The 15,001-nt window shown below is 50.7% G+C and overlaps 1 protein-coding gene across 14 annotated transcripts in view; it reads left to right on the plus strand.

The window, feature by feature from the left end:
* Positions 1–14,278, plus strand: part of syne1b (spectrin repeat containing, nuclear envelope 1b) — an 834,787-nt gene extending 820,509 nt beyond the window's left edge. For 12 of the 14 annotated variants that reach the window (XM_085981811.1, XM_085981805.1, XM_085981810.1 and 9 more), the window contains one exon: positions 13,110–14,278. In XM_085981811.1, the coding sequence (XP_085837937.1) occupies positions 13,110–13,353 (244 nt within the window). In that variant the 3' untranslated portion in view covers positions 13,354–14,278. The remainder of the gene's footprint in view (positions 1–13,109) is intronic. The other 2 variants (XM_085981815.1, XM_085981814.1) reach the window with 1 other exon arrangement.
* The last annotated feature ends 723 nt before the right edge of the window (positions 14,279–15,001 follow it).

Genomic DNA, 15,001 nt, shown 5'->3' on the forward strand with positions numbered 1-15,001 from the left:
TAGATGCAGGTAGAATGTTCCCGATGGTCGGAGAGTCCAGAACCAGGGGTCATAGTCTAAGGATAAGGGGTAAGCCATTTAGGACAGAGATGAGGAAGAATTTCTTCACCCAGAGAGTGGTGAACCTGTAGAATTCTCTACCACAGAAGGCGGTTGAGGCCAAGTCTTTAAATATATTCAAGAAGGAGTTAGATATATTTCTTGGAGCTAAAGGTATCAAGGGATATGGGGAGAAGGCAGGTACGGGGTACTGAGTTTGGATGATCAGCCATGATCTCATCGAATGGCGGAGCAGGCTCGAGGGGCTGAATGGCCTACTCCTGCTCCTATCTTCTATGTTTCTATGGGTGACCTAATAGAGGTCTTTAAAATTATGAAAGGTTTTGATAATTGTTTCTGTAATGTATTTAATGTATATATACCTTAAGGGAGAGAACTACTTTTTACAGCTCCTGTATACTGTAGTACCGGCAGTGACCACACCTGTATATAAACCCTGAGTAGTGATCTGTACAGTTAGTTCTAGAGTAACCCTCATTCAGTAAACACCTGTTGAATCATTCCCTGCAGTCTGTTGTCTGATTATTGAAGGACACAACATTAAGATACACGGACATAACATTGGCGACGAGGCAGATTCGAACCTACCTGCAACTCTGCATCACCTCCCAGGGATTCGCTCCTGGAGAACAGTGGAAGAAGGTCAAGTCCAGAAGCACGGGCGTCGACCACGGGCAACCGCCCAGTCATCCAGCGGAGATTTGAGCATCGCAGGGGAGGCTGTCGAGAGCCAGGCTTGGCTTTCCAGTCACGGTGGTCCAGCAAAACGGGCTGGCAACAGGTACTGCGCAGACCCTTCCCGGACAGCGGCGGGCTAGAGCCTGACCTAGCGGCACAGAAAAAGGCCGAGCAGTGTCGACGGGGGAGAGAGAGAGGGCAGAGCGCACAGGGCGCAGCCGGTGTTCAGGACCAAGCGGCGTCAACGGGGGAGAGAGACGAGAGAGAGCAGAGCGCAGCCGGTGTTCAAGGGTCGAGCAGCATCAACGGGGGAGAGAGGCGCGCAGGAAAACGCGAGGCGCTGCCATTGCCACGAGGACCACAGAGAGCGGCGTTGGCAGCAGCGCAGGAGCAGCGCGCGAAACCCACAGGATGTCGCCATTTGCCACGAGGACCGCCGAGAGCGGCGTTGGCAGCAGCGCGGGAGACGCCATTTTAAGACGCAGCGGGGGAAGAAACGAAAGCGCAGGAGACGCCATTTTAAGCCAGTCTAACCGCACCCAAAAATGCCGAAGAGTGGCAGTATCACTGCGTTCGACAATGAAGTCGAAGATTGGACGACATATGTCGAACGCATAGAAGTATACTGCAAGGCGAATGAAGTGCCAGATGACAAGAAAGCGCTGGTATTGTTGAATTCAATGGGTGCAAAAACGTATGGCTTACTACGAAACCTAGTAACCCCAGAGAAGCCAGTAGAAAAGGATTTTGAAAACATAGTGTCAATCCTACAGGACCACTTAAACCCCACACCGCTGCTGATAGCAGAAAGATTTAAGTTTCACAAAAGGAACCAGCATAAAGATGAAAGTAATGCTGAGTATTTAACGGAACTGCGCAAGCTATCGAAACACTGCCAGTTTGGAACGGGACTAGCAGATACTTTAAGGGACAAGTTTGCGTGTGGGCTTCAAAGTGAAGGAACCCAGAAACGGCTTCTATCAGAAAAGGATCTTACGCTGGACAAGGCTTTCAGCATTGCAGTATCACACACATCAGCAGCACGGGGCGCTGCAGAGATACAATGGAGACCGCAAGAATATGGCACAAATGAAATGTCATACGGAACAATGAAGTGCTATCGCTGCGGCAGAACAACACACGTACCAGAATGATTGCTGGTTCAAGGACAAAGAGTGCAGACAGTGTGGAAAAGTAGGACACATAGCAAGAGTCTGCAGGTCGGGAAAGAAAACCAGCAGCAAGAAATCTCCACAGGAGAAGTACAAGAAGGTACATAAGGTGACGGAGAGTAGTTCAGACGAACAGAAGAGTGATACAGACTACGGAAGCAAGGAGCTGGGTTGTCTGAAACTACATAATGTGATCAAAACGGAGGATCACCAAACTATCTGGGTCACGCTCAAGATAGCAGGAGTCCAAGTGAAAATGGAATTGGACACAGGATCAGCCCTAACAGTCATAAACCGAAGGGACTACAAGCGGCTATTCTCACATATACCCTTGAGAGATACAAAGATTGTCTTGAAGACGTACACGGGGCAAAAAGTCTACCCCAAAGGAAAAATAAGGGTGAACGTTATATATAACAGCAAGGAAACACCAAAAATGGACCTATATGTATTGCCAGATGGAGGACCACCACTACTAGGACGTGAATGGATCCGGAAGATACAGCTAGATTGGCATTCCATACAAGCACTGACTGTAGATGCCAAAAAGGATGACGACGTCACACCTGGACGACTGCCAAAAATGCTAACTGACGCACAAGAAGTGTTCCAGCAGGGACTCGGAACACTAAAAGGCATAACAGCGACGATCAAAATAGAGGAAAATGCAAGCCCAAAGTTTTTTAAGGCCAGACCGGTACCTTATGCGATCCGCCCAGCCATCGAAGCAGAGCTGGAAGGTTTGGAACGTTCAGGAGTACTGTCCAAAGTGGACTGGAGCGAGTGGGCTACAACCATCATTCCTGTAATGAAGAGGTCGTTGAGTAATACGCCTGGGGAACCAAAGAAGGTTCGCATCTGTGGGGACTTTAAGGTGACAGTGAACCCAGTCCTTCACACTGTACAATATCCGCTTCCGCGGATTGAAGCTATTTTCGCATCGCTATCTGGAGGGAAACGCTTCACTAAGATTAATCTGGCCCAGGCGTACCTGCAAATGGAGGTAGAAGAAGCCTCGAAACAGTACCTCACGATCAACACTCATAAAGGTCTCTACCAATACAACCGGCTGGTGTTCGGGGTAGCATCAGCTCTGGCTATTTGGCAAAGGGCAATGGAACAAGTCCTGCAAGGGATTCCAGGGACCCAGTGTTATTTGGACGACATCCTGGTCACGGGCGTAAATGACAGTGATCACCTCGCCCACCTGGAGCAGGTGCTCACTAGATTGAAGGAATATGGGCTCCGAGCTAATCGCCACAAATGCGAGTTTTTCCAGAAGCAGATCTCATATTGTGGCCACGTTATTGATAAAGAGGGGTAACATAAGTCCCCTGAAAAGATTGAGGCAGTAGTCAAGGCTCCAGCACCGGAAAATGTGTCACAACTGAGGTCGTTCCTCGGGCTGGTGAACTACTACCATAAGTTCTTGCCGAATTTGTCTACCGTACTACACCCACTGAACACCCTACTGCAAACGGGGGTACCATGGAAGTGGAGTGACGAATGTAAACGAGCTTTCCAGAAGAGCAAAGCATTGATCACATCAAAAGAGGTGTTGGCTCATTTCAACCCAGCACTACCAATTTGGTTGGCGTGTGATGCATCACCCTATGGCATTGGAGCGGTGCTGTCGCACAAATTCCCGGATGGCTCGGAGAGGCCAGTAGCCTTAGCGTCTCGGTCACTAACCTAAGCCGAGCGTAACTACGCCCAGATTGACAGGGAGGCCCTCAGCCTAGTGTGGGGAGTGAAAAAGTTCAATCACTATCTGCACGGGCAGAAGTTCACCTTGCTGACTGACCACCAACCACTTGTCTCCATCTTTAATCCAAAGAAGGGCGTTCTGGTGATGACTGCGCAATGGCTACAAAGATGGTTCCTTTTTCTAGGGGCGCACCAATATGAAATCGAGTATAAGGGCACGAAACAGCATGGAAACGCTGATGGGCTATCACGCCTGCCACTGCCTACTGCGGAGGAAGCAGCAGCAGTGGATCCTGTCGAAATATTTCACTCGACTATAATTGAATGCTTGCCAGTAACTAACGCTGGTATAGAGAAGGAGACCCGAAATGACCCGACACTGTCTCGGGTATATGATTTGACGGTGAAGGGATGGCCAGCACATGGCGACTCACTGTTGCCAGCATTCTCATCCAGAAGAGAACAGCTGTCAGTATGCCAGGGGACCTTGATGTGTGGATCCCGAGTGGTAATTCCACCCAAGTTAAGGGAGAGAGTGCTCAATGAGCTTCACGAAGGTCATCTGGGAGGGGTGAAAATGAAAAGCCTTGCTAGGGCTTATGTGTGGTGGCCGGGGATCGATCAGCAAATGGAGGACCTGACAAAGAGCTGCTCAGGATGCCAGAAGGTCCAAAATGCACCACCACATGCCTCTCTACACCCATGGGCGTGGCCCTCATCTCCATGGCAACGGGTGCATATTGATTTTGCTGGTCCATTCATGGACTCAATGTTTTTAATAGCCGTGGATGTGCACTCGAAAGGGCCTGAGGTGTTCAAAATGTCCTCCACCACCACGGAGAAAACTATTGCAGTCCTACGGACCATTTTTGCCAGGAACGGCTTGCCAGAGCAGATTTGCTCTGATAACGGACCACAGTTTGTGTCCGAAGAGTTTCGAAGATTTATGAAAAGGAATGGGGTAAGGCATTACACATCCGCCCCGTATCATCCAGCCACAAATGGATTGGCTGAGAGGTTCGTACAAACCTTTAAAAAAGCAGTAAAGGCCATGTGCGATGACGACATTCCACTGCAGCATAAGGTGGACAATTTCCTGTTAGCCTACAGAAATGCGACACATGCAGTCACCAACCAGGCCCCGGCCATGATGTTCTTTAACCGAAGGTTGAGATCTCGTCTGGATTTGCTCAGACCAAATGTACGAAGGGATGTTGAGAGTAAGCAATTCCAGCACATCAATGAGAAGCCGACAAGGAGCTTCAATGTAGGGCAACCAGTCTTGGCCCGCGACTACCGAACAGAGAAATGGCAACCAGGAACGATATGCACACAGCAGGGGCCACTAATGTACACAGTGGATGTTGGGGAGAACATTGTGAGACGCCATGCTGACCAGATCCTAGAGTCACAGGAACGAGTCAACCCCATGTCTCGGCCATACGTACCTGGTGAGGAACCCGACGTACAGGTCGCATCTACCTCAGAAACAATAGCATTGGAAGCTGATGAATCAACTGACGACAGGGTGCTAGAATCGTCTCCGCACCAAGAGCGAGACACTCGGGAAAGGCGTTATCCAGAAAGAATCAGGAAGCCTCCCCAGAGACTGAATATATGAATGGACTATTTTCATATAACATTGTATATTAAAAATGTTAATTGTTAAATGAGTATTATGGTACTGTTAATCTAAAAGGGGAGGAATTGTGATGTATGTAATGTATATATATACCTTAAGGGAGAGAACTACTTTTTACAGCTCCTGTATACTGTAGTACCGGCAGTGACCACACCTGTATATAAACCCTGAGTAGTGATCTGTACAGTTAGTTCTAGAGTAACCCTCATTCAGTAAACACCTGTTGAATCGTTCCCTACAGTCTGTTGTCTGATTATTGAAGGACACAACATTAAGATACACGGACATAACAGTTTCCACTTGTGGGAAAGAGCATAACTAGAGGCCATCAATATAAGATAGTAACCAAGAATCAAATAGGGAATTCAGAAGAAACTTCCTTACCCAGAGAGTGGTGAGAATGTGGAACTCGCTACCACAGGGAGTGGTTGAAGCAAATAGTATAGATGGGATGGACCGAATGGCCTCCTTCTGTGCCGTTATGACTATGAGATGCATTTAAGGGAAGGCTAGATAAGCATATGAGGGAGAAGGGAATTGAGGGTTATGCTGATCGATTTAGATGAGGAAAGACGGGAGGAGGCTCGAGTGGAGCATAAACGCCAGCTTGGACTGGTTGGGCCAAATGGTCTGTTTCTGTGCTGTATATCCTATGTAATACCTGGTCATTATCACATTGCTGTTTGTGGGACCTTGCTGCGTGCAAATTGGTTGCCGCGTTTCATACATTACAACAGTGACTAGACTTCAAAAAGTACATCATTGGCTGTAAAGCGCTTTGGGACGTCCGGTTGTCATGAAAGGTGCTATATAAATGCAAGTCTTTCTTTTCTTATCTCCCAGGTGTCCTGACCAATATTTATCCCTCAACAAACATCACCAAAAACATATTATCTGGTCATTATCTCACTGCTGTTATTGGGATTGTGCTGTATGCAAATTGGCTACCACATTTCCTACAGTACAACAGTGACTACACTTCATAAAGTACTTAATTGGCTGTGAAGCACTTTGGGACGTCCTGAGGTCATGAAAGGCGCTATATAAATGCAAGTCTTTCTTTCTTAATCACGTGGAAGATGATGGAGAAACAATGAGACTGTGACAAGGAGGTCCTGAATCGAAAGGAGAAATGTTGGAAATGGACTATAGACAGATGTTGTCAGAGAAAACTCATCTCTGACGATAGGCATTCCACCGAACTCTGCAGCTGGTGGGTTCTGAAGGGAGAACTGTCAAGAAGTACTGAAATGTTTTCTCCATCGCTGAGTGGTGATCCCAACGGTTGTACGTGCCTCATTCAGCGTTCCTTCAGGTTGCGTGTGTTTCTGTCTGGTTCCATTGATGCGTATCGTGCACACTAGGGTGGAGAAGAAATTGGCAGTCTGGCAGGAACGGTCGCTGCTAACACTTTGCAAGAGCCCAAACTCTCAGCCGTTACTTGAGTTCACCTGCAGGGAACTGGAATGGGCCATTTCACCATTTTACCAAATAGCTGAGACAGGAGTCACCAGATCCTGGTTAAAAACATTTAAATTTTAACATAGAAACATAGAAGATAGGAGCAGGAGTAGGCCATTCGGCCCCTCGAGCCTGTTCCACCATTTAACTGGATCATGGCTGATCATCCAAACTCAGTACCCTGTCCCTGCTTTCTCCCCATATCCCTTGATCCCTTTAGCCTTAAGAAATATATCTAACTCCTTCTTGAATATATTTAATGAATTGGCCTCAACTGCCTTCTGTGGTAGAGAATTCCACAGGTTCACCACTCTCTGGGTGAAGAAATTCCTCCTCATCTCTGTCCTTAGACAGCGACCCCTGGTTCTGGTCTCACCCGCCATCGGGAACATCCTTCCTGTATCTAATCTGTCTAGTCCTGTTAGAATTTTATAAGTTTCAATGAGATCCCCTCTCATTCTTCTAAACTCCAGCGAATATAAGCCCAATCGACTCAATCTCTCCTCATACGTCATTTCTGCCATCCCAGGTATCAGTCTGGTGAATCTTCGCTACACTCCCTTAGCGCTGATGGAAAAGAGAAAAGCAAGATGTTTACCTGAATTAAATTCTTTGAATTAGACAATGTACCGAGGCCTGGTAGCTGATAAAGAACTCTCGCCACTAAGCACGGAGCGTGCAGGGTAACCATGGTGTTCTGGACAGTAGTCCCATGGGGAAGCTCTGCTTGTATTAGCGTCCCCTGTATACGCAGAGGTTCCAGCAGTCTTGGACAAAGCTGCTTAAACACAACTTCTGATAATGTTCAAACTATTCCTGAGGCGCTTGCTAATGGCTGTAGTGGATGATCCAACATGTTCTATACTGCCCCCCCCCCCCACCCCCCAATTATCATAATCCATGACGAGGCCTTGGACAACGTAGACCACTTTCCATACCTCGGGAGCCTACTGTCAACAAGGGCAGACATCGATGACGAAGTCCAACTCCCCCTTCAGTGTGCCAGTGCAGCCTTTGGTCACCTGAGGAAGAGAGTGTTTGAAGACCAGGACCTCAAACCCAGCACCAAGCTCATGGCCTACAGAGCAGTAGTGATACCCGCCCTCCTGTATACTTCAGAGACATGGACCATGTACAGCAGGCACCTCAAAGCACTGGAGAGGTACCACCAACGCTGCCTCCGCAAGATCCTGCAAATCCATTGGCAGGATAGGCGCACCAACATCAGTGTTCTCGCTCAGGCCAACATCCCCAGCATCGAAGCTATGACCACGCTCGATCAGCTCCGATGGACGGGCCACATTGTCCGCATGCCCGATACGAGACTCCCAAAACAAGCACTCTACTCGGAGCTCCGGCACGGCAAGAGAGCCCCAGGTGGGCAGAGGAAATGCTTCAAGGACACCTTCAAAGCCTCCTTGACAAAGTGCAACATCCCCACCGACAACTGGGATTCCCTGGCCCAAGACCACACAAAGTGGAGGAGAAGCATCCGGGAAGGCGCCGAACACCTCGAGTCTCTTCGCCGGGAGCAAGCGGAAGCCAAGCGCAAACAGCGGAAGGAGCACACATCAACTCAAGCACCCCACCCACCCGCCCCTTCAACCACCATCTGCCCCACCTGTGACAGAGACTGTAGGTCCCGCATTGGACTCATCAGTCACCTGAGAACTCATTTGTAATGTGGAAGCAAGTCATCCACGGTTCCGAGGAACTGCCTAAGAAGAAGATAGTGCAGAAGAGAACAGAATTAATGCACTGCCTTGGTGACTAAATGATTGGCTAACTTTTTCAAAGGGTGGGGGGATCGGGTTTATATGGGTATGATAGCCTGGTGGTTATGGTACTGGACTAGGAGCTCAGAAGTTGTGAGTTCATGTCCCACCATAGCCAGTTGTGAAATTGAATTCAATAAACTGATAATTTGGCTGACAATAGAAAAATGACCATAAAGCCCAACTGGTTCACTAATGTCCTTCAGGGAAGGGAGTCTGCCACCCCTACCCGGTCTGGCATACATGTGACTCCAGTCCTACACTGTGGCTTTGATTCGTAGAGCCCTCAGGGCTACGAAGGAGGGGCAGTAAATGCGGCCTTGCCAGTGATGCCGATGTCCTGAGAACAAATTTAGAAAGGGGAAGAGTCTGAGGATCTGAATTTTATTTTTGTTGCAATGAGCGCAGGTGGAGCATCGGTATGTTTCAGGGCAGTGTACATTATTGCATTGTGCGTTTGTAAATGAATGAAAAGTTTCCCCAAACTCTGTGATATGGTCATTAAAGCAAGCACCCTTACCTTGTGTCTGAACCAGATGCCTTCGAAAATATCAGCTCCACAGCACGAGTAGTTCACTGTATGCAATTGGACATGCTACAGAATGAGAGCAAACACGAAAATCCATACACTCGCATACAGAGAAGTAATGGGGCACTACTTATCTTAGAGGGAAGAGGCCGCAATTTGGTTTACTGTTTCTTGGGTAAATAGCATGAACACCCCCACATTGAATGGCTGAGGAATTTGTTTTGTTCCACCCTATTGCACACGTCTGCAGAATTATTTTAATTTGGATTAAGGAATTTGACTGGAAGGAGTTAAATTGAATTTCAATCTAAATCATCTGGCAGTGTCATGAACCAGGAGAGGGCAGCTCAAAGGGTGTAAACTGCTAAAGCTGCAGAACAGGTCATTGTAGGTGCTGCAGAGGGAGTTGTGGGAGTTGGCTAATGTTGCAGTCACCAGAGGGATGGTGAGATCTATCAGGCACAATGTGTGATTCCGAGACTTATTTATTTAAACAGTGCTACGTGGTGTCGTTAGTTGGCTAACGGGCTAGGGGAGCCTGGTTTGAATTACCCTATGATTGCGGAGGGATATCTCTCTGCGATGGCTGTCAGTTACTCCTCATTACCGTGTCTAGTGTTGTAGTTAGAGGTACATACAAAATTGACAGGTAGCAAAAGGCCCACTAGTTCATAAAGCCTGCCCCACATTATGATGGCCAGAGCATCCTGATAACACTTCCTCTCCTCCCCAACCCCCGCCTCCCTCCTCCCCCAATGCCCGCCCTTCTACCCCGCACCCTCCTCCCCAACCCCCGCCTCCCCCAACGCCCGCCCTTCTCCCCCGCCCCGCTCCTCCCCCAACCCCCGCCGCCCTCCTCCCCCAACCCCCGCCTCCCTCCTCCCCCAACGCCCGCCCTTCTCCCCCGCCCCGCTCCTCCCCCAACCCCCGCACCCTCCTACCCCAACCCCCACCTCCCTCCTCCCCCAACCCCCGCCCCCTCCTCCCCCAACGCCCGCCCTTCTCCCCCACCCCCCTCCTCCCCCCAACCACGCCCCCTCCTCCCCAACCCCCGCCTCGTTCCTCACCCAAACCCCGCCCCCCTCCTCCCCAACCGCCGCCCCCTCCTCCCCAACCGCCGCCCCACTCCTCCCCCAACCCCCACCCCACTCCTCCCCCAACCCCCACCCCACTCCCCCCCCAACCCCCACCCCCCTCCTCCCCAACCCCCGCCTCCCTCCTCCCCCAACGCCCGCCCTTCTCCCCCGCCCCCCTCCTCCCCCAACCCCCGCCCCCTCCTCCCCCACCCCCCTCCTCCCCCAACCCCCGCCCCCTCCTCCCCCAACCCCCGCCCCCTCCTCCCCCAACCCCCTCCTCCCCCAACCCCCGCCCCCCTCCTCCCCCAACCCCCGCCCCCCTCCTCCCCCAACCCCCGCCCCACTCCTCCCCCAACCCCCGCCCCCCTCCTCCCCCAACCCCCGCCCCCCTCCTCCCCCAACCCCCGCCCCCCCTCCTCCCCAACCCCCGCCTCCCTCCTCCCCCAACGCCCGCCCTTTTCCCCCGCCCCCCTCCTCCCCAAACCCCGCCCCTTCCTCCCCCAACGCCCGCCCTTCTCCCCCACCCCCCGCCCCCCTCCTCCCCAACCCCCGCCCCCCTCCTCCCCAACCCCCGCCTCCCTCCTCCAACGACCGCCCTTCTCCCCCGCCCCCGCCTCCCCAACCCCTGCCCCCGCTTCCCCAACCCCCGCCCCCTCCTCCCCCAACCACCGCCCCCCTCCTCCCCCAACCACCGCCCCCCTCCTCCCCCAACGCCCGCCCTTCTCCCCCGCCCTACTCCTCCCCAACCCCCGCCCTGCTCCTCCCCCAACCCCCGCCCCCTCCTCCCCCAACCCCCACCCCCTCCTCCCCAACCCCCGCCTCCCTCCTCCTCCAACCCCCGCCCCCTCGTCCCCCAACCCCCGCCCCACTCCTCCCCCAACCCCCACCCCACTCCTCCCCCAACCCCCACCCCACTCCTCCCCCAACCCCCGCCCCCCTCCTCCACCAGCCGCTGCCCCCGCCCCCCTCCTCCCCCCCAACCCCCGCCCCCCTCCTCCACCAGCCGCTGCCCCCGCCCCCCTCCTCCCCCAGCCAGTACTCTCCTGTGAGAGGCAAAAATCAGGGGGCCAAGAAGGAAAAAAAATACTCTGGAAAATTCCTCTCCGATCCCCTCAGGCGATCAAAACCAGTCCAGGAGATCACATGGACCAAGTGTTGTCTATAAAGACACTTGCGTTCTATATGATGCGATCTCTGCCTCAGTCAGGAACTGGTCCAGCTCCCTCTTGAAGGTGTACAGAGAGCCAGCACCCATTGCACCAGCCAGAATGTATTCTAGAGGCTCACTACTCTGATGGCCCAGGAAGCCATGTTGTGTTGAACCGGTCCTGGTTCCACTCCAGCGATGTGGGGAGAGGCGACTGCTGTCCACAGCCACTACCACCAATCAAGAGGGAGCATCAGTGGGGATTTCCAGAAAATCGCAGGTCAAGCTAGGGGGCATCCAATCCCCAGGGCCACCTGAGCCCTGCCCACAAGGTCCTTGAAGCCAGGGCAGCTGAGGCCTGGTTGCTCATCCATTTCTCATTTAGTGGTTTGTCTGGGGTTGCCAACTCTGGCTGCGTGATTTTCTGGAGGTTTCATCACATGACCTCTCACCTCGAGCCATCCCGCTCCCAGCATTGGTCCATCCTGCAGGAGCACTGCCTTCCCACAGCCAATTGGAAAGCGAACAGACTCTTTGTTACCTAATTGGATTAATCTTGACTGTTAGTGCAAGTCTTTTTTCCACCCATCTCCAATATTTTTGTAACTAATAAATGAAGTTGTTCACAGAAAATGAACAAAACACAATGTTATTTTAATGCCCCAGTGATTTTTCTCCCCGGTGTTGCTCACAGCAGTGTCCTGGAAATGAATCCTCAATTACTGGAGACTCCAGGATGACCCTGGAGGGTTGGCCACCCGAGGTTTGGCCTGGCAATTTGGAAAGAGCCTTTTTTAAGGCACACTGTCTCATTGTTGGATAACTCTAAACACTAACGGGGAAAAATTGGGTTGGTTTGCGCCTCTCGTTAGCGCCCCCGGGCGCAAATACCCTAGTGCCCGGGCGAGATTCCTCTAATGCCTCCCGTGAAATTCAGCGAGAGGTTAGTGGAGGCAGTAGTTGGTAGCGCCCCGCACTGCTGCGCTGCCGGTGATGACATTATCGCCGTGCGCAGCGCCCCGGCCGCAATCTTCCCTTGCATCCCCTGACCTATCGCCGGACGATATGTCCGACAGGATCAGGGGGCATTTTTGCAGCGGCGGCGGCGCTACCTAAAGGGCAGGTGTCGGGCGGCCATTTTTATTTTGGCCGACTGCCAGCACCTGCCCCCTTTCACTTTTTTCTTCAGGGAGCCGGCCGCAATTGGTCAGCCTGGCACTCCTCTTGAGTGCCGGGCTGTTTCCATGGCACCCCGCTCCCCGGTGATCCAGCAGGACCCAGTGTGTGCAGCACTAGGCCCATCCCCTTTAATCAGGGGAGGAGGCCTGCAATGATGAGGCGCTATGTACCGCTGTGCGTGGTGCTGCAGCACCGCGAAATTCAGTAGTAGTGCCCCAAGCAGGAGATGGAGCGCTTTCCAGCAGCACCACACCTCCTGCTTGGGGCGCTACTACTGAATTTACAGCAGAGGGGTGCTAATTTTTTCGGGCGCTAAAATTATGGGCGCCACCCAATTTCCCCCCCCCCCCCCCCACAGACCTGTATCAGCAGCTTGAGATCAATGCGAATCAATGGGGACATGGGCTTAAACTTTACATATGGGCCCTGAAGCTCCATATTAAGGAGGCCCACAAAGCTTGGACACCCCATGCCTGGTGTAGAGGTCGACTGCAGAAATGTTGAGTGAAAGCTAGATGGAGTTTCATTTCTCAGCAAGTTACTGACAGCGAAGCATGCCAGGTTCCTACTTTTAAGGTTAGTAGTTCAACAAACACAAAATGACAATTGAAAATCTCTAAAGAGGCTTCTGTTCCAAACTGATTTTTGTCTCAGCTGTAACTTTTTATGTATTCTGTATACAGGTCCCACACAGGAAGCCGAAAAGGTTCTTCCCGTTCTGAGGAGCAAGGAGTCCAGAAGAGTCCTTCCTTCTTCCTGCGGGTGATCAGAGCGGCATTACCCCTCCAGCTTCTGTTGCTGCTGTTGATTGCTCTGGCCTGTCTGGTGCCAATGACCGAGGAAGACTACAGTTGTACCATGTCCAACAATTTTGCCCGATCCTTCCACCCCATGCTGAGATACACCAATGGCCCCCCTCCAATATGACCCGTTGGAACCCGATGAAGAATGGAATCATCCGCAGAAGGACTTTCTCACGGAGATGGGGGAGCCGGCCATAGCTCCTACTTGTGCTCTCCCAACACGCCATTGGCTGGTCTGTACACTGTCCTTCTAAACGTCTCAGGTGAAATAAAGCCAACCTGCATCAAGTAGGGTACGAAACGGCCAATCCGTGCCACCTGTCCCAAGATTCAAAGAGAAATGTGTAATATAATAATTAAATAGCTTTTAAATGGTCATTATTTTTTTTACAGTGTTTGCTTTAGGCATGGCCATATATAACTTGAGCTTTTAAAACTAACCCTTTGAATGTCTGAATGCAAATGATGTAAATCTGGAAGGGACTTTGCGAGCAGGATAGAAGTGAGGTGTAAGTAACATTTCTGGTGATGTTCATGAGACAATTATTGGATGTAAACTAAAATTGAACAGATTATTTGTGTACAGTTTGTTAAAGCTATTTTGTTTCAATATTTTCCTTTGCATTTATTACACCTGCTAATCGATTTAACCCATGTGCTGCTTGTATTTTCTTTTCAAAATGTCCATGGAATGAATACTCCCCTTTCTTGTTTTTTTTGGGACATGGATGTGTACATAATATATAAATATAAATCCTCCTGTAAACTGCATCTCTTGCTCTGTCCAGCTGGTGTGACTCACGTTTGAAGCAATCCCAGTATGAATCAGGTGATTTAATCTCTTTGAGATAAGGAAGGCCTCTTGACCAGCGTCACTCCTTTTAACTACTGTCATTGGCTAATAGTGGCATGTTCAGATAATGGTCAAACTGCGGTGCATTTTTCTATACAGAAGCAGCCTCACGTGTCTACAAGTAATAATATGGAAAGCTGGTTCTTTTGGTGTACAGCGGAAAACTGGGTCTCTAATTAAAGACCTACTTCTTTCATCCTTAGTCTTTGTGTCATCATTACTATGTTCCTGTCTCAACCGGTCATGTGCTATTCATTAGAGGGTGATCCACCCCAAGCTCTGCCACTTCATATTCCATCTAGCCCAGACGCACCATTTTCCCCCACTCCCCCATAAGGGAATGCAGGTGATTAACCCCTTCCCTGATAACATGGGGACTTAGGACATGAAAAGTGAAGCAGTAGTTGGGAAAAGCCCATCAAGATCATTCTAAGGAATCATAGAATCATACAGCATAGAGAGGCCATCATGCCTGTGCCAGCTCTTTGAAAGAGCTATCCAATTAGTCCCACTGCCCCGCTTTTCCCCCCACAGCCCTGCAAAAATTCTCTTTTCAAATATATATCCAATTCCCTTCTGAAAGTCACTATTGAAACTGCTTCCACCACCCTTTCAGGCAGTGCATTCCAGATCACAACAACTCGCTGCGTAAGTTTTATTTTCCTCATGTCGCCTCTGGTTCTTTTGCCAAGTACCTTAAATGTATGTCCTCTGGTTAGCAACCCTCTTGCCAGTGGAAATAGTTCCTCCCTATCTACTCTATCAAAACTCCTCATAATTTTGAACACCTCTATTAAATCTCCCCTTAACCTTCTCTTTAAGGAGAACAATCCCAGCTTCTCCAGTCTCTCCACATTACTGAATTCCTTCATCCCTAGTACCATTCTAGTAAATCTCGTCTGCACCCTCTCCAAGGCCT

The sequence above is a fragment of the Somniosus microcephalus genome, chromosome 3, assembly GCF_052327205.1.
Source record: "Somniosus microcephalus isolate GS21.2 chromosome 3, FLI_Smic_1.0, whole genome shotgun sequence".
NCBI lineage: Eukaryota > Metazoa > Chordata > Chondrichthyes > Squaliformes > Somniosidae > Somniosus > Somniosus microcephalus.